Here is an 18,033-nt window from a genome sequence, read left to right as displayed (position 1 = left end):
GCTCCTCAGCTCAATCATGTCAGATGTCCATATCGTCCTCTAGCAAGCAGCGTTCTGAGGTTATTGAGCAGTCAACAGAATAATCACCTTCAAACCTTATTTGGATTTGCCTGTGGCACTGCAAGATAGACGACTCCACTCTTACCGCTGTTGCTCAGAATTGATATAGAATTCGGTGTGGGCGAAAACACATGTGAAGGTCGCGTGGCGCAATTGGTTATCGCGTTCGCCTTCTAAACCCTTACGGCTAGAAGCGGACGATTGCGGGTTCGAGTCCCGCCGTGACTTCTTTTTTTAGTTGTGGAAGGTCATACGACTTTTCATAATAGGGTAAGAGGGGAGGAAAATGAATCTGATTGTGGCACATCTTCTATATGAAGAAGCCTAAACCGAAACGAGATTCCTTTTGGTTGTGGAAGGTCATGTGTCATAGCAACTTTTTGGATCTGTACGGGGGTATTTTTCCAAAGGGAGAAAAAAAACAAACCCAGTGCGGGGATCGAACCCGCGATCTCGTGATGTTCTGATTTTGCTTACGTAAATCATAGAAGTCGCGCGCCTTAGCCACTGGGCCAACCGGGCTTTCTGATGTGTTTTTCAGAGAATATGACTGTCATATATAGGGTTTTGTTTCTCCACGTATTGCTTGTGTATGCACATATGCTTGCTCTGCTTTTTAGAGGTTTTCGCATCTACCAATGTAAACTCTTCACTTCGGTCTGTCTAAAGAATCCAGTTGGACCTCATTCGAGTTCTTTCTTGACGTTATTCGAGTATAAGTGCGGAAATTCTGTTCTGTCTGTGATCGAACTTCGCCACGTCAAATTTGGGTCGAGGGTGTGGGGGGCTCCTTGTCTAGGCTACTTCAAGTACTCAAATGGTGCAGAGTGCATCATGATTGCAGGGACGGTATCCGTGGATGTTGTCATCGACTATCGGTGCTGGAGGAGCGCCCGCAATGTTAAATCATTGCGGTCGAACCTAATCTTTTGCAATGTGCCACACAGCTTTACTTGCTGACCTCGCAACATCCCTACTCGGGAACAACTGATGTCTTGTCCCTCTATACTTCGTGCACCATCAAGAGAGAGTATCATAGGCATATTTCTAGGTTGTATCAGGTCAGTTATGGAGCATGATTCTGACACAGCTTGACGGAAAGCATATGAAGTTGTAACCTTTTAGACTAGCAAGAGCGAACCCATGTATCTCACCACACACCCCCGTGGAAAGACTGCTCGATCACTGAGGAGGGACACATCGCGGATTACTAGATTGTCGATATATTCATCTCCTGTGTCCCACAAGCCTTCTAAGTAGAAAGAATGGAAGAAAGGCGGTGAGGAGTTGAAAGAAAGAAGATCATCTCTCTTGACAAATACGGAACTGATGTATTCGCATTCTGAGTCCACTCAAATGATAGATGATCTCGACACCATTCAGTCAGTGTGCTGTATGACGCGGACTGCAGCGTTCTGACAAGAAGTGACTTATTGTACTGGTCGCATGGAGGATATGCAGCCACCAACAACTTCCGATGATAACTGTTAGACCGTCAATCCCTTGAATGAGACTGGTCGAGGCTCGGAATCAGATTGCATCCGATTATCTGCTTCCGTTAGTACTGTATACTGGAACCATTTATTGACTGTTCACTACGCACACACATCCTACCATCCAGTACTATCCCGCCAGCCTACGTTACATCTCTCACATTTCTCGTAGCTACTTCTTCCAGCATGATCCTTCGAAGAGCCGTTACATCCGCATCCTTCTTCTCCAGTCTCTAGCCAATGTACCCTCTGGAATTTGTTGCTCATCTCATTCATACATAGCTTGACATGCGTATACACCAGAATTCCACTTATCATCTTCAGCTTGCTTCGGACCGTTCTGCACAGATGATGATATGAATTCATATCAATCAGCATCGGAATCGAAATCAACAATGAATGAAATGATCGATCGTATAGACTCACCTTAATCCTGATCATTCTAAACTGATCGCCTGGAAACTTGCCCTTTCTCTTTTCAGACTTCCATAACCTCTCCGCCCAATTCAACACAAGCTGTATCACAAGCTGTATATCAAGCAGGAGATCAGCAATGTATCTTAAGAAATGGAATGAAACGTAAGGGATTAGACCTACTAGACAGTGATCTCGAGCTTGCTTCGAATCGTCGTTCTTGGAATCATAGTAGAATACTATCTTAGCTGTAGGATATGCTAAAACGGTAGCCCAGTGAGTTTCAGTTTCATCGATGAGAATAGGCCATAACCATGATTCGAACTCGAATGGATGCTTTTCCTAAAGAACAACGTGAGATTATTATATATTCTGATATATGACTGATTTTTTCATTTGGGGTTTCGAATTACTCACTAATCGAGATACCGATCTTCCTATCTCCTCGTTCTTCGCAAAAAGACAATGATGATGGAACCTCGTACCAAGCGATAACACTGAACCAGGTCTTCCAGCAACAAGGATATCTAAATAACCATTGATGATTCCTTCATTTATAACATTTCCACCTTCCAACGACTTGCAATCCTTCAAAAGCTGTTCTACTCCGCTCTTTCCTGGTTGAGGAGGGTTGAGAAGGTGATACCTTCTGGTGGTATCTTTAGCTTCGGACCAACCATCAGCAAATTTACGGTAGCTTTCGATAACCTAGAGGTGTTAGAAAATCAGTGAAAAGTCTACTCAGGTTACTGTAAGATGGAAATGACCCACTTCAGCTTGAGCAGGCGTGATCTTATGCCAAGGTAAAGACATGTTGACTATAGATTAGCTGTGAGGATACTGTGGGATTGGGTGATGTTAATTAGGTGAATAAGAATATAGGTGAATGATATTGGAAGTCGGGCAACGGGAGAGTCAGTTGGCTCTCTGTACTACTCTTGCGTCCCATTGACATTAATCCAAATCAACCAATACTCATACCCTCCTTTCGTTGTTTATCACCATGTGTACTTGACTCAACGCGGATCAACATCTGAAAAGGGTAAAATCAGTTGCATTTCTAATCTGTTTCACTCTGTTACTGCATCAATCCATCACCTCATCGAACAAGGCTTTGCGCATCAAGCTCGACTTCTGATGGGAGTCTATGCTGACTCAGCTTCACTAGGATAGCACTTATCGCTGAATCATCAGGTACCTCAAATACATCTCATCCGACTTCAAACCAGTCTTCCACTTCTACCGACTCTAACACTCCTTCTGATCATTAGTGAAAATCATATCGTTGGATATTTTAAGCAAAATGGTTTCCCAGAACTATCGAACGTATATTGTAGTACATTTAGAGCAATCGTAGGAGAAGAAGGTAGTACGAAGATGATAGTATGAAGATTTGATTTGCTTCTCTTCCCATTGCATTCAGTTTCTTTCTTTTCACGTTTTAAGCAGTGTTGCATATACAGGTATAAGTAATCTCACGTTATCGTTTTCTGACTTTTCTTTCCCATACTGTACAATAATTTCCCGTAACACAGTAGATGTAGTGGCAAATCTAATTCACTGTACGGTATCGTCTGATTGTGATAACAAATGCGATTAGCATTCTCTCGATCTTGAGCTATGAGTGATAGATCGTAGAGTACGACCGTAGAGCTCGTCGCACAGGAAAGATAGATCCATGATCATCAATACCTTCTCAATCACGCAGAGCTGTTGGAGAAATGAGACGGTGGATAGGCCGTTTGCCAAGCTGTGAGGTAGGTGCGGAGGTGAGACTGATCAAATGATTTATCAGATCAACACAAGAGGTCCTTTCTTGCCTAGTTTTGGTCAAAATGAAGCTCTCACTCGACCTAAAGGAGGTCAATGCGTCAGATTTTCGGTCAAATTAGTGCATTCGGGGTAGTCGAGTTACAATTCCCCATACTTGATAATATTCGACCCCATTTCGCCTCCGAGAAATCTCGAAACCTCAAGGGCAGATTCCATCCTCAAAACCCCCTTCGTTTCAACTCCCAATGCACCTATAATTTGTCCGAACTATATGCGTACATTTTCGTGCAGGAAAGCCCAAAGCTGGAGCGGAAAACATTGATTTGGTGAATTGACCTTATGTGATTTTGATGGTGGCAGTGAAACACGTAGAGGCGAAAAGAGTTTATTTTTCGGTCCGAAGATGATGGGTGGGGTAATTGATTGAGAGATGATCCTTTCGTACCATTGATAGTTAGGTTCACACGGTCTGTGAACGGGAACTGACTCCGATGGTGGTGAAAAGGTAAATCCGACAGCAAAGCATCATTCGGGTCGGTGAGTTTCTCACATTTACATTGTAACATGAAAAGAAGACTTTGCCTCGGATTTACTAGCTCATGGGTCGAGATGCAGTTACTACTGCATGGTTCACAGATCCACCTGAATCTTGTCATAGCGATATTCGTTCGCAGGAACAAAAGCGTCTCCTGTAGACTCGTTGTGTCGTTTTGAAGTGAGATGGTATCTCCGATCTGTTTTCAGATGAGGTGTTGTCGGTTATGTATCACCACGTTAAGATTAAATCCGAAAATAAATTGTTCAATCAATCAAAGGACGGTTTCACAAACGAATACAATATCACTATCAAGGAGCTCGGACAGGCTCTTTCCGATAATCACTAGCTTTCAAGAGCAAAAGTGAGCAGCAAGAGAAGAGAAAGAGGGAAAAGATTTTTTCAAGTTCCAGGGTATATATACAGACAACACATGGTGGTCCTCATAATTGCATTCTCCCGTCTCACCACGCAACCTCCTCTCCATTTTTTAATCTCCTTCACCTCTCATTCACCAATCACCATAGGTAAAATCGATCACTCGTTCGTGCTATACCACCATGCCGTCTCAAGCTCTCCTTAAAGATGTCTTAAAGTTGATCGACGTCGATCAAGACCCAGTACCATACAATAAAGACGGCGATCAATTCTACCATCCGATTGTCGATCCGTCAGGTGATCTACCAGGGCTCATGGATACTGATTTTACTTCAGTTTATCAAAGAAGTTTAACCAAGATTGCTCGAGGTATGTTACTCAGGGACCATCATGTATCATCCCTTGGACGTGGCTGATCATATCACTTTTTCAAACAGAAATCGAGCAAGCCTTTGATTACAAGTTCGTATGGAAAGGTGAGCTTCCAGTAGCTTTCGCTGCCCCCTATTTCGAAGTCGTAAGTCAGCTCAATACTGTACACATACCACATCACGGGCATCTTAAGCCTTTCTGGTGCGATGCTGAGATCGCTTGCTTTAGTCCGAGTGGTCTTGGGATTTATCTTGGGCATTCTACTTTGAAAGATTCTTGACCATCAAATTCGAAGCTGATTGTGAGATGTGGGTTCACCATTTCATATCCCTTCTGAATGTTATACTCACAGCTGATATGCCTCGATGATATTGTACAGCACTGACGACTTCTCACCCATGACCTTGTGGCTCCTCCATTTGTATTTTACCGCTAAAAATAAAGGACGATGCCACTTTTTTGGTATTCATCTCGTCATTACACCGTAAGTCATGTCATTTCGGGTGGAAAGCTAGCTGCTTATAACATCATGTATTCGTAGCAAACATCCAAGCCGAGTGATGTTTGGTAAACGAAACCACGACAAGATTGTCTCGTCCGGCTGGACAGGAGCCACCCCTGTAGCTCTAACCGAATTTACCGATAGGAGATGTAACCTCGTTCCCGAATCCATCAGTGCTTACCAATTGAGATCAAAGCTCCCTAAATCTGATCTCGAAGAGTTCATGAGAACGATAGTGGGATCAGGTGGACCTGGTGGTCGGGGTTGGGAGTTTGTCGGGATGTTTGAAGGCTTGAAATTAGATGATGATGTTGCGGAGGATCTACTGGACTGTTCGAAAGACGGAACTTTACCTGGTGAGCGATGGTTTACCACTCAACCCGTTCAAGGTGAAGATAGACAATTTCGAATCGTCGCTATCAAGTCGTGAGTGTAACTAAGCAATATCAGCATAACAAGTGGACAAAGCTGACAAGAGAATTGACCACAGGGGTTTTCTGCCGCATCAGGAGACTTCAGAGATCTTGCCTACACCCCTGGTTCTTAAGAACAAAGACGCTACAGAAGCTCGAGAATATTGCCTGTAAGTGCACAGATGTATGTTATGATATGATCTTGAGCTGACTAACATCTTCCGTCTAGCTGGTTGAACAAGAGGTATTCTATCTGCCGACGAGTCGACAGAGCTTCGAAGGACTTTGGTCATTACGTTGATGTCAAACAAGCTTATCCCCCTCGCGCAGCTGAAAGAGAGGTAGTTCGATATTCAGTCGATGATGTTCTTGCTATACTGGACTACTTCAATGTTGACCTGCCCGCTCACAATGAGTAAAAGATGACCTCTTCCTTCATTGTTCTCGTCAAACACCTATATGTGATTATACATCGTCCGGAACAAGGAAACGGATTGATCTTTAGATCTATCTTAAGATTTGGGAGTTAGGGGGACGTGAGTAGACTACCAAATAGCATTCATTGGATTGGGAGAGAGGAATGAATTATAGGTGAATAAAGCTGGATTGTAGATACGTTATAACACATAATCGTCATTAGTAGATTTAGAGTTTTGTTCCATCTCGTGAACAACGGGAAACTTTCCAATGCCAATATAAAAATTTATTATACATCTCCAAACTATGCATTAATTCAGTTCATGCATGACCATTACTCACTTGGCAAACGACCTTTCAATCGTTGATAGACGGATTACTTCGCACATCAGCGATTTGAAACGAAGATGCGATAGACCGAGCTCATTTGAATCATACTCGTACTCCTCCATTGACGAGCTCAATTTGGTCGATGGTGATGTTAGAAGTAAGGAATGTCAAGTGAGCATACCTAAATATTTAGTGTGAGGTATGTGCTCGATCGGGTAGGTCGTTTTTACGTGGTGACAACATCATTGGTGGCACTGGGTGGAATGCTATATACATCTGGTACGTTTCGAAGCGCTTTCCCATTTCATGCAACTTCATGTACATAGTCCCCGTAGGTATGAGCTGTAGAAATGGGAGTGTGAGTGTGATTCAATTCATCCATAATGAGACGATGACAAAATGACAGGCAATAACGTTCGATATGAAGAGGTCACACAACCCGCCAAAAGGTTTATACCCGTCGCCCACTTAGTGAGATTTGGATAATTCGAGATGAGATTTCGGCAAAGCAGAATGGATGGTTTGTTCGAACTTTTATTCCGGACTCAACATTCAAGTACTGGTGCATATCACGCTCGACATCTGGTCCTACATCCTTCCGCAAGACTACAGATAGACAGATCATCACCGTTGGTTTCTGTGATATTCTCGAAAACTAAATCCAAATCATTGAATCCGATCAGATAGTCAACTCTTTTCCCGAAATCTTACCTCTGCGTCAGAAATGGTAAGTACCTCTCTATGTCCTCTCGTAGCATACAAGCTGACTCCGTGTGATCATATAGTCCGCTCCTCGAGTGATTGCCGAATTGGTGGTGACGGGTATAAGGGTGTTGGGGAAAGCTACGGCGGCAGCGGGTCAGCAGGCTGTGAGGAGTGAGTCGAAGTTTATCAGATTGATATGATCTCATCCGTCTTGCTGCATGTGCCTGTATCTCCCTGGCGATATACATCATGTTTCTTTGTGGGACGTAGTACTGACTGTTCTTATTCGTGCATAGATTTCAAGCACAAGCCCGAGGGAGCACCTGACTCCGGACCTGTCGGAACTGGATCGTCGAAGAATAAGATAACGAGTCAGCTGAATATGAGTTTGGACGAGGCTCATCTGATCTTGAATGTGAAGAAGGATGATCCGATGGATGTGATCCAGAAGGTGAGTTATACTTTTCTATATCACACCAGGGTTATATACTAGGCGAATAGTATTCAGGAGTATTCCTCTTCTACAACTACTTTTAGACCTAGCCTACTTGAGCGGTATAGCTAATGCTGGTTGATTTAGCACTACGACTCTATATTCACTGCGAACGGTCCACCCACAGTCAAACCCGAGACTCACACCACTCCCTCATCTTCAGCTAAGAAATCTTCCAGGACACCCACACATTCACATTACCTACAGTCTAAAGTATTCCGAGCTTTGGAGAGGATAAAAGCTGAACGAGAAGCTGAAGCACCGCCACCTCCATCTACACCTGAAGCTCCCATACCTACCCCTGCTAGTACGATAGAGACGTCCAATCCGATATCGAAAGAGGCGACGAAGACGGTTAAAGAAGGTGAGACGATGGCTCCTCCGCCTCCACCTGGGTCTGTATAGGTAGTTGGTATAATATGCATTCACACTGCTCTGGTATGGTTGCATCTTGTAGTGATTCGAGTATAACCTCGCTGCTTGTGGATGATAGCATGTTGCACTTTAGAGGGATTTGTCCATCTCGCACAAACGTACATTCAGAAATACCGACGAGGTCAGTGCGTCATTTCACTACGCGTCAATGAAAATCATTAAAACACAAAATCACCCTTTCATCATTTCTCATTTGCATCTTCTATACCATATACCAAACCACCATGGCATCCCCCTACTCACCCACAGAGAAGCGTGCCGACTCCCCTTTGTTCGACTTCTCAGCTGCGCCGAAAGACAAGGATGACGATGGAGAGGAATTGTTGGATAACGTAGATTTAGATGCCCCCTCGCCAAACCCCGACTCAGGTAAAGATCAATCATGGAGAAAATCGTCTTCATCGTCATTAAGCTACGCATCACCATCTATAGCCAGCTCTTCTCGACCACCTCTGTCAACCAAATCCAGTGCGATGAGCAGTACGACCATTAGTACGTTGTTGACTTCTGGAGGAGGACCGACACCGCTTGTTTTGGGGGTAGCAGTGGTGGATTTCAATCATCTTGTGTGTCAACCTCTTTCTCGTACTTCCCGGATGAGCGGATAGCTGATACTTCTTGATGACGCGGTAGATTGGTCCCACGGTTGAGTTTGCATACCCACCTTCATTACAACTTGCCATTCAAGATGATGAAGATTGGATGAGACTCTTACCTTTCTTGGCGTTACCTGATGGAGCGCATTTGGTGAGCTCTCTTGATCTCGAAAAGAAAAACAGCTGACAAGTACTTCGTTAGAGTGAGGAGGATTATTCGTATTTCGTATGTACCACCCGCCCTTTACAACATTCGGACTACTCTAACTTATAGAATTGTAGCACTGCACATACACCCCGTCAGGAGGTCAAGTACCAACGGACGTACCATCCTCACAGACGTTATTCGGTATATCGTATGTACCGACACTTCCTCCATCTATTGTAGCTGACGTAGGTGAGTTTAGGTGTAATCGACAATTGGCATCATCAGAATTGACGAGACGTCCAAGTGACGTGTCGAGAAGTATGGTCCAGAAAGCTGTAGTGGTCATTGCTAGTCAACCTGTATTTGTGAGCTCACTTCTTTCGCAGAACAACGGAATTTCAGCTTACACAAATGTTGTAGGGACCGATACGGTGTGTTGGGATATGAAACAGAGATATACGAGAACCAAGCTAATGGGATAATTCAGTGATAAACTCGGAGTAGTGACCAGAGCGTACTTTGCCCAACGGTGAGTTGACATAATGCAGAAAATCGTGAAGACTGAGACTGAGATGAGATGCCTGAGATGCCTTAGCGATTTCACACAAACTGAGATACTGGAAGATTTTTATACGTCGCTCGAATCAAGCTTGGAAGGGAAGAGCAACGAAGGGGCTATATATATTGGTGAGCTACATCTTCAAAACGTGACGGAATACAACAGCTCATCCTCGATAATAGGCACAAGTCTTAGAGAACTCGTACATAAGTTTAGACATCGTACTTTGGTATTGTTGAAATTGCTCATGCTGCAGAAAAGGGTGAGCTGGTAGAAGTCTCATTTCTCATGTCCCTGTGGGACTGATTGTAGCTGACAGAACTGAATACCAGGTAATGCTATATGGCTATCCCGTAGAGAAGCTGTGTACATATCAGTACTCTTTGGTCTCTCTAATACCAGGTAAGCTGAACGTTCTATGCTTTATTTGCACAGCTGACTCACTACCAAGGCCTTCTGATGAGTCTGAAAGACTCTGGATCACCCGACTTGGACGCTAAGAAGACGAAAGTGCGGCCAACGTCATTGAGGACAAGCGACAGATCGAGTTTACTCAGATATATGGGATTGCGTAGGTCATGCTGTGCTTCTGCATTCAGATCTTCTAGCTGATAAGACCACAGCTCTTCAGGTGTTCGGCAAAGATTCATTTTTCCAGCCATACATGCCATTACAGCAGATACACATGTTACAAGCCAGATCGTGGCTGGTTGGAACGACAAACCAGATTGTCACTCAGCAGAAGGATTGTAAATATGATCTATTGGTTAACGTGGGTCCGCTCGTGTACAAACGTCAGGGTTTGAGCTGATCATATGGTGACAAGTATAGATCGACACGAATACATTTGAATTTACCGATCTGAAGATCGAAAGACTAGTGACGCTCACTCCAGCAGATAGGAAATGGATGGATGATGTGGTCAGGACAGTAGAAGAGTCTTGGAGTTTGGTAAGTGTATCACTATGACCCATGTTCTCGTTGGTCGTTCCAAGCTGATGGGAGTATTGCTCTCAGCCGGAAGGAGAACGTCCAGGGTGAGTATACGTTATATTCAATCGACCAACGCTGACATTGAGCCTTGTTGTCAGATTTAAAGGAAGTGATGATGATCTGCGATCACGATTTGAAGAATATATTTGCGGAGCCCTGTCTTCGATCAAATACGCAGAGTTCTTGACGAAAGCTAAAAGACAGGATATATCGATAGTGGGAGTGGGTAAGTGACCATCTCTGCTCATATCGCATGACCACGCTAAACACCGCTAACAGGAGGCAACGATCCAGCTGGAGATGGGCCGATCCTCTCGCCATTCTCTGAACATTGGATAGCCTCGTTCAAGAGTACCCCAGTGTATGATATTTGGAATGGATGTACGGATCCTGCGCTGTTCGATATCTGTGAGCCTAGGTGGGTGATGTAATCTTAGCTTTGAACGACTCTATCGCCCCTCAAACGAAGCTAGAAAGTTGACCGTCTTATTTGTCGTTCGTAGGCATCCATGCGGAGGGAAGGTGAATGCTGTATCGGATTTGGGATTGAGGTTGGCTGGTGAGTGAATAGTCTATCAGTCTAGTACTCCCCCATCCGTACTCCTGCTGCATTCGGCGTATCAGCTATTCCCCCCATTGACTCAGCATATCGCTGGCTCCAATCCTATACGAGATCTCATGCTGACATCGGCTCTCTTATAGAGGGCCTCCACGATCTCCATTTGGACCAACAACTCGGTCCTACCCGAGACGCCCTCTCCTCTGCATTCGCAGCGGGCTCTTCGTCATTGTTCAAGGCGTTTGACGGTGTCCGATCAGAAGTCAACACTCGACTGCAGCAGCGTGAAGACGCACAGGCGCAGAAGAACAATAAAGGCACTTCTACACCTCCAACGACGTCTACCCCACCGAACGCTGGAAAACAGATGGAAGATATCAAAGCGACACTAGGAGGGATTGGAAGCGGGATAGGAAGTTTCTTTGGATCTAGGATAAATACTTTGAGAGGTGGACAGGCTGGTGCTGCTTCAGCTCCATCAACAATTACGCCGTCTGCTGGTCAGACGAATAGTAAAGATGAGACTGGTACGAAGGGATTGAGACCTATGAGTTTGATGGGTGGTAGTAACGTCAATAGCAGTAATACGGGATCGATTGGGAGGTTTGGAGGTTGGGGGAGAGGAACATCCACCGGACAGTAGATGATTCATCTTGGTAGATCAGGTAGATAGGCGTAGATCGGTGCATATCATAATCATATTGCTAGATGCATCCATGCATGATCTCATGACCTGGATGAGAGTTTCAAAAATCATTCGATGCCATTGTATGTTGTTTTGACTGGACCACCTCCACTTTCGACGGTAATACGAGCGATAACTAGACAATCGTAAAATGAGAGCTTATGCCCTTATGCCTTCATTTTCTCTTTGAAACACTGTGATCCCATACCTCCGTCACAATTCAGAAAAAGTGTTCGTAGAAACGGAATGGCAAGCTCATCCATATAAAACGGGAGTAGGGACGAAAGCGTTCCCTCCTGTTCTTGCATCTGCTCAATAATGATACCTATCGCTCAAGGTAAGTCAAGTCTGCTTGTTCTTCCGCTCGGTCTTCAAAGCATCTCAACTGATCTGTACTTCATAGGACGTCAAGGAGACATATACGCTGTCAGAATTCAAGAACAAGACGACCCTAATGATCATAGAACTTCAAGCAGTGAAGTATTTTCGAACAATGCCGTATCGATTGATGAACGCAAAAGTAAATACGGCCATGATGATGGATTGAGAGGCTGGAAAGCACTTAAAATCGTCTATGCCCCTCGAGATGGATATGTAAGAGGTAATAAACCTCATAATATCCTAAAGGAAGTTGAACTGCTAAGGAAGATAGAGCATCCCAATGTAAGTACCTCTTAAATGGACGTCTTTGACATCTAGGTCTAAATCGAAGGATGAGCTGTTAATCTCAAGGTTCCCATAGATAATCAACCTTCTGAATTATACATTCGATGAAGAGATCCTCCAGCATCGCTTGACCCTGCCTCTATACCCTGTGTCCCTCTCGGATCTATTTCAAGATCCATCTTTCCCACCTACCGACGTGACAATTCCGAAGATCATTTCGTATCAACTCTTAGATGCTATTTCATACCTTCATTCAATGAATCCACCTATCGCTCATAGGGATGTGAATCCTTCGAATGTCATGTTTGATCAGGAGGGGAGATTGAAATTGATCGATTTTGGAACTTCCTATATGTCTGGCTCTAACAAACCGAGAATTTTGTCTTTGGAATCAAGTGGTAAGAAAGGTGAAGGGGAGGGCGAGGACGAGGAGGATGATGATTGGCAGGAAAATGATGGTAGATGGAAAGAGACCAATCAAAACATGTGTTGCGACGTAGGAACAGGGTGAGTCCAATCTTCCCCCCTCGTCTCTCGTCTGTCTGAGTATACGATATGTGATTTTATCCAAGATGAGAACTAACCTACTCAAGAACAGATCATATCGCGCACCTGAACTTTTATTTTCACCTCGATCGTACGACCCGCGCAAAGTCGACTTATGGTCAGTCGGTTGTATAGTAGCTCAATTTTTCAGACCTTTTGGTTCTCCTTTAGATTCACCCTCATCAGGATCCTCCTCTTCGTCGTCCAGTCCCGACTCCTCGGACGAAGATCAGACTGATCCACTGAACAACGAACCTTTCTCCTTGATACAGACCAGACAACCCCTCTTCGACTCTACATACGGGTCACTAGGATCAGCTTCAAGTATATTCAAAGTGCTTGGTAAACCATCTCCAGAAAATTGGCCAGTAAGTGACCTCTTCCCAACATTACAATCATAACCTTCAAATATACTTTAAAATTACTGATTCGGTATTGTGATGTAGGGATTCACCACTCTTCCCGATTCTGCCAAGATCAATTTTCCCAATTCTACCCCTAGACCAATACATGATCATTTACCTTTACTTCTTCATCTTTCCGAGGAGGATCAAATACATGTGTCGGAGGTAATAGAGGGGCTGTTGAGGTTGGATCCGGAGAGGAGGATCGGTGCGGACCAGGTATTGAAGATGGGTTGGTTCAGAGATGTAAAAGAGGTGGAGTTCGACGATAAGATGAAGAAAGGATTGAAGAAATGGTTGGATAAGGCTTTGATGAAGTATGAGAATATGGAGAAGAGATATGAATATAATTAGGAGAGAGTATGGTAGGATTGCTTTGAGAATCAAGGGGTTTGAGTTCGACATCTTTTTATGAGTGGACGGAGACTTGCTCTCATAGAAGATGTTGTAAGAGGTGGACACTTCTTATAATGTATTTAGTATACTGTACTTGTACTGTATCCATAAACAAATTCTATTTATAGCCATATTCCTTAGATGCATGATTCCCCTTGTGCTGTAAGTTTGTTTGTGTGATTGCCAAATGTGATGGGTGAGACCACTGATTCCCTCTACACAACATCTCACCCTCCTCGTCCGTTGAACTCCAACCAATATCAAGTCTCTTGCTGCCTACCAATTCCCCTAACGTTTCAGACCCCAATATGGGTCTGATATAAGCTGACCCGAAGCGGTCATATCTGATATTATGCATTGTAAGCCTAACAATCTATACAATCTATATACAAATCCAACAACAACTACAGATCGTCATATACAAGTTCGTAAATTCATTAAACTTCGTTATAACCAGCGACCGATGGAGAGCTAAGCTACTCCCCAGTTTGTCCATCGAACAACAGCAACCTCCTCGTTTCCATATCCTCCAACTCTATTCCATGTTCAGCTTTGAGGTGTCGTCTTATATCGTATACCCTCCAGAACCTCATCAAACATCTACCATCGTTCATCGAAGGGATATACTCTTCATCATCTCTACCAACTTTACCCACACTGACATCGGTAACGGCAGCTATGTCGATATCACCAGTGGTAGTGGAAAGTCCAGCGAATTTATCAAACGCATGAGCGGGACAACCGAACCTCCTAGCTTCTTTGACTTTCCCAACCAGACCATTACTATTCGAAACAGTGTCATCTTTGTTGGTAGTACTCGACGAAGTGGTAGGTCTCGAATGAGAGGCGATATGTCTAGTGAGATTCGCCTTGTGAGGATACGATTTCCCACAACCGTCAATAGGACAGATGTGGGGTCGGAGCGATAGATGAATGGCTTTTCGGTGTGCTTCAAGTGCAAATTTCTGTTTTCACCAAGAGGCAAAAATATCAGCTCCCATCTTTGTATTCATTCATAGTCGAAAAATGGAGGGGAGAGTTGAGCGCATCAGAGGGTGGTGCATGAAGTCAATAGCACATATTGTGATCATCCGAAAACATCTCCATCAAACACGATTGTCCCAAGGAACTCTCCGTCTGACAAAAATGTCGGAATGATCGATCGCGACTTCAGATTATAATCATTTGCGCGGGGGGATAGAGATGAGTAAAATTGGGGTGTTGTATAGGAAGAAGGAAGGAAGTTTAGTGGTGAAACCCTTACTCACCGATTTAAACCTCTTGTCACATCCTTCCTCGTCGCACCACCAATCTTTACCAGCTTCTCCAGATAAGACTCTTCTCAACTTCGGACTCGACCCACCATCGTCTGTAGCATTGATCTCACTGATCCTTCTTCGTTTGGCTCGTCTCGATAATCCATCAGCGATAATCTGAGGGGTTTCACCTTCAGGCTGTTTTGCAGCTAAAGCAGCTTTGTCTACTGCCTGTTCAGCATGGACTTTCAGGTGATCCTTCAACCGTCCGGCATTCTTGAACACACGGCCATTACATTCCGCATGGGGACATACGGGAGGATGAGCAGTGTGGATGTGGGTTTGAAGGGCAGACCATACTGGAAAAGAAGGGAATTCGTCTCCGTGAGATGGATGCGAGCATGTATATCGATTTGCTATACACCTCGTTAGCTTACATCGCGAGGGGGACTATCGGAAGGAAGCTAAACTCACGATCATGTGTTTTCTCATGTGCCTTGAGATGAGCTTTCATCTTGAAACTTTGGCCACAACCTTCATGAGAACATGGGTAGGGCTTTGCACCCTCTGACATGTGCGTGACGGTGACATGATCTCGAAGGAGATGAGCCTTGACAAAAGTTTCGTCACATTGATCACACTGATCGCCGTAAATGTCAGCTTGACTCAAAGCGTTGTATCGATCTCTAACTCACAGCGTAGACTTCCGCTTTATCATGTACATCATGATGTCTCTTGAGATGAGTAGCGGTCCAGAATGTTTTGTCGCAACCTTCTCGCTCGCATTTGAATGGCTTCGCATCCGCAGAAAGATGAGTTCGCATATGAGCGTGCAAGTGGGATGCTCGAAGGTACGATTGACCGCAATTAGGGCATTTGTGGGGTCGCTACGGTCAGATCGAGTCAGCTATGCGGCTTCCTCTGGAGGTAAAGAGTTAGCTGACTCACCTCTCCGGTATGACTCAGTTCATGTTCAGCCAATCGAGAAGGTTTGAAATACGCTTTATCACATCCTGGATGAAGGCATTTAAACTTTCGTTCCATTCTACAGGCGGGTAAAGAGGTGGATCTTGACCGGGAGTTTGATCTGGAGATCTTTGGTTTTACCTCCTCTTCATCATCGGATTCTGATCGAGGATCGTATTCGGGTGAAGGAGCCTTTGATTTGCCTTTGACAGGTGAAACGATAGGAATAGGTAGGGTTGGGTTATCCAAGTTATGGGTAAGGGGAGCAGGACGAGGTGATAGTAACATCGTCTCTGAGGCAAGGGATCAAGATATCACCATTTCAAGGGTGTTTATGGGTGAGCTTTGCCTCGAAGGCTAGCTATGTTGAGTGGGTGTAGTAGAGTAGAAGAGTTGAAACAGACAAACAGAAAAAGTGAAATTTATATCCCAAACAAAGAGAGGAATGTGGAGGATCATAGCGGTAATTTGGTACATATGGCGTGATAATGATACTCCCGGGAAAAAAATAATGACACGTGTGTTATCTCTCGTGTTGATATTTCGCGCGCTTTGATCTCTGTACGCGTTTGCTCTTTTCAATGACAAGATATGACAGGTGAAACGAAAACATGAATACGGTTCTACTATTTACGATCCAAAGCATCATCCTCGTCTTCAATCCCATCCTTACCATCTTGTCAGAGACTAGTGCACCTCAATTGAGAGAGTAGACCATGTCGGTGAGTGTGTCTTTACTCTGATTGAAGTTAGGGAATCAACAGCCGACTGACCATGTACAACCCCACCGCACAGACGTATAACGAGAGCAACGCACCTACGAGAAGACCAGATATAAAGAGGAAACTAGTGGTTGTAGGCGATGGAGGTGGGTTCTGTAAATGGGCAGCTGAAATCATTCTCCATGCTAAGACAAACAGCTGAACACAATGTATCACTGACAGGATGCGGTAAAACATGTTTGTTAACGGTATATGCAGAGAACCGATTTCCCGAGGTGCGTATATATCCTTGCTTGAAATGAAACAACTTTAGTCAACCAGAACGAACAAGAGACATAGCTGATACTGCCTGTCTATCTTAGGAATACGTCCCAACAGTCTTTGAAAACCTGATAACGATGATCCCTTCTCCCAACGACCCAACGAAAATAATCGAATTGGCATTATGGGACACAGCAGGACAGGAAGATTTCGATAGACTGAGACCACTGAGTTATAACGATACGGATGTCATCTTGATTGTGTTCGCTTGTAATCATAGACCTAGTTTGTTGAATGTGCAGGATAAGGTGGGTAATTTTCATATCTCTCTTTCTTGTTCATCTTTCATCAGGAAGGAATCAAGAACACGAGGTATCTTTCTGCCCGTATTCCAATACCACAGTCCTACAACACTTCAGTTTATCGGATAGGTATGGAATGATTATACACACTTCGTCGGATATTGAAATCTGAATTCTACTCGTAATACAAGCTGACCTGTTCTTCTTATCTCCCATAGTGGTTTCCCGAAATGGCCCATTTTTGCGAGTCCGTCCCTATCCTCCTGATCTGCACCAAGACCGACCTCCGATCCGATCCCCAGACTCAATCGCTGATGGCTGCACAGGGTACCAAGCCCATAACTTCCATTGAGGGCGAGAAGGTGTCGAAGGAAATAGGTGCGAAGAGGTATTTGGAGTGTTCGGCGAAAGAGGGTTGGGGCGTAAAAGAGGTATTTGATAATGCCATCAAAGAGAGTTTGAAGAAAGGTGGGAGAGGCAAAGGGAGGGGAAAGAAATGTGTGGTTTTGTAAGATAGGATCTAAATTAGGATGGACAAGCCAAGTGTTTTCCACAGTCACGATGGTATTGCCTGACTTGGCAATCGACAGGTCTGGTAGGATGAGCTCAAAGGAAGATAGAGTGGATGTGGAAGTAGATAAGGCGGTAAATATC

The 18,033-nt window shown here is 44.3% G+C and overlaps 7 protein-coding genes and 2 non-coding genes across 9 annotated transcripts; 6 read left to right on the top strand and 3 right to left on the bottom strand.

The window, feature by feature from the left end:
* The first annotated feature begins 198 nt into the window (after window positions 1-198).
* On the top strand, window positions 199-288 carry V865_001951. Its single transcript has one exon. It is a non-coding gene; the product is annotated as a tRNA-Arg (tRNA).
* A 196-nt stretch (window positions 289-484) lies between these two features.
* V865_001950 lies at window positions 485-582 on the bottom strand. The gene has a single exon. It is a non-coding gene; the product is annotated as a tRNA-Arg (tRNA).
* A 1,239-nt stretch (window positions 583-1,821) lies between these two features.
* Window positions 1,822-2,780, bottom strand: V865_001949 (uncharacterized protein; the record flags this gene model as incomplete). The annotated part of the gene is made up of 5 exons (XM_066225763.1): window positions 1,822-1,893; window positions 1,980-2,081; window positions 2,151-2,309; window positions 2,385-2,675; window positions 2,739-2,780. 5 exons carry the CDS (start codon window positions 2,778-2,780, stop codon window positions 1,822-1,824), a joined length of 666 nt encoding a protein of 221 aa, XP_066081860.1.
* A 2,055-nt stretch (window positions 2,781-4,835) lies between these two features.
* On the top strand, window positions 4,836-6,359 carry V865_001948 (uncharacterized protein; the record flags this gene model as incomplete). Its single annotated transcript, XM_066225762.1, has 7 exons — window positions 4,836-5,022; window positions 5,091-5,170; window positions 5,254-5,333; window positions 5,405-5,509; window positions 5,567-5,953; window positions 6,018-6,110; window positions 6,170-6,359. 7 exons carry the CDS (start codon window positions 4,836-4,838, stop codon window positions 6,357-6,359), a joined length of 1,122 nt encoding a protein of 373 aa, XP_066081859.1.
* A 1,052-nt stretch (window positions 6,360-7,411) lies between these two features.
* Window positions 7,412-8,290, top strand: V865_001947 (uncharacterized protein; the record flags this gene model as incomplete). Its single annotated transcript, XM_066225761.1, has 4 exons — window positions 7,412-7,414; window positions 7,473-7,563; window positions 7,689-7,843; window positions 7,973-8,290. The coding sequence occupies 4 exons, from the start codon at window positions 7,412-7,414 to the stop codon at window positions 8,288-8,290; spliced, it is 567 nt and encodes a 188-aa protein (XP_066081858.1).
* Window positions 8,291-8,544: 254 nt separating this feature from the next.
* V865_001946 (uncharacterized protein) lies at window positions 8,545-11,818 on the top strand (the record flags this gene model as incomplete). The annotated part of the gene is made up of 18 exons (XM_066225760.1): window positions 8,545-8,886; window positions 8,954-9,067; window positions 9,119-9,142; window positions 9,199-9,272; window positions 9,324-9,429; window positions 9,485-9,495; window positions 9,552-9,593; window positions 9,660-9,751; window positions 9,806-9,885; window positions 9,956-10,025; window positions 10,075-10,194; window positions 10,247-10,395; window positions 10,455-10,574; window positions 10,641-10,660; window positions 10,715-10,842; window positions 10,896-11,034; window positions 11,120-11,175; window positions 11,319-11,818. The coding sequence occupies 18 exons, from the start codon at window positions 8,545-8,547 to the stop codon at window positions 11,816-11,818; spliced, it is 2,187 nt and encodes a 728-aa protein (XP_066081857.1).
* Window positions 11,819-12,178: 360 nt separating this feature from the next.
* Window positions 12,179-13,830, top strand: V865_001945 (uncharacterized protein; the record flags this gene model as incomplete). Its single annotated transcript, XM_066225759.1, has 5 exons — window positions 12,179-12,197; window positions 12,264-12,523; window positions 12,603-13,033; window positions 13,125-13,440; window positions 13,519-13,830. The coding sequence occupies 5 exons, from the start codon at window positions 12,179-12,181 to the stop codon at window positions 13,828-13,830; spliced, it is 1,338 nt and encodes a 445-aa protein (XP_066081856.1).
* A 518-nt stretch (window positions 13,831-14,348) lies between these two features.
* On the bottom strand, window positions 14,349-16,382 carry V865_001944 (uncharacterized protein; the record flags this gene model as incomplete). The annotated part of the gene is made up of 5 exons (XM_066225758.1): window positions 14,349-14,837; window positions 15,141-15,544; window positions 15,603-15,768; window positions 15,824-16,015; window positions 16,077-16,382. The coding sequence occupies 5 exons, from the start codon at window positions 16,380-16,382 to the stop codon at window positions 14,349-14,351; spliced, it is 1,557 nt and encodes a 518-aa protein (XP_066081855.1).
* A 486-nt stretch (window positions 16,383-16,868) lies between these two features.
* V865_001943 (uncharacterized protein) lies at window positions 16,869-17,891 on the top strand (the record flags this gene model as incomplete). Its single annotated transcript, XM_066225757.1, has 4 exons — window positions 16,869-16,962; window positions 17,039-17,091; window positions 17,179-17,385; window positions 17,598-17,891. The coding sequence occupies 4 exons, from the start codon at window positions 16,869-16,871 to the stop codon at window positions 17,889-17,891; spliced, it is 648 nt and encodes a 215-aa protein (XP_066081854.1).
* Between the last annotated feature and the right edge of the window lie 142 nt (window positions 17,892-18,033).

This window comes from Kwoniella europaea, chromosome 1, assembly GCF_036810445.1.
Source record: "Kwoniella europaea PYCC6329 chromosome 1, complete sequence".
NCBI classification, from domain to species: Eukaryota; Fungi; Basidiomycota; class Tremellomycetes; order Tremellales; family Cryptococcaceae; genus Kwoniella; species Kwoniella europaea.
Note: the sequence above shows the minus strand (reverse complement) of the source record. Positions and strands in the feature narration are given on the sequence as shown.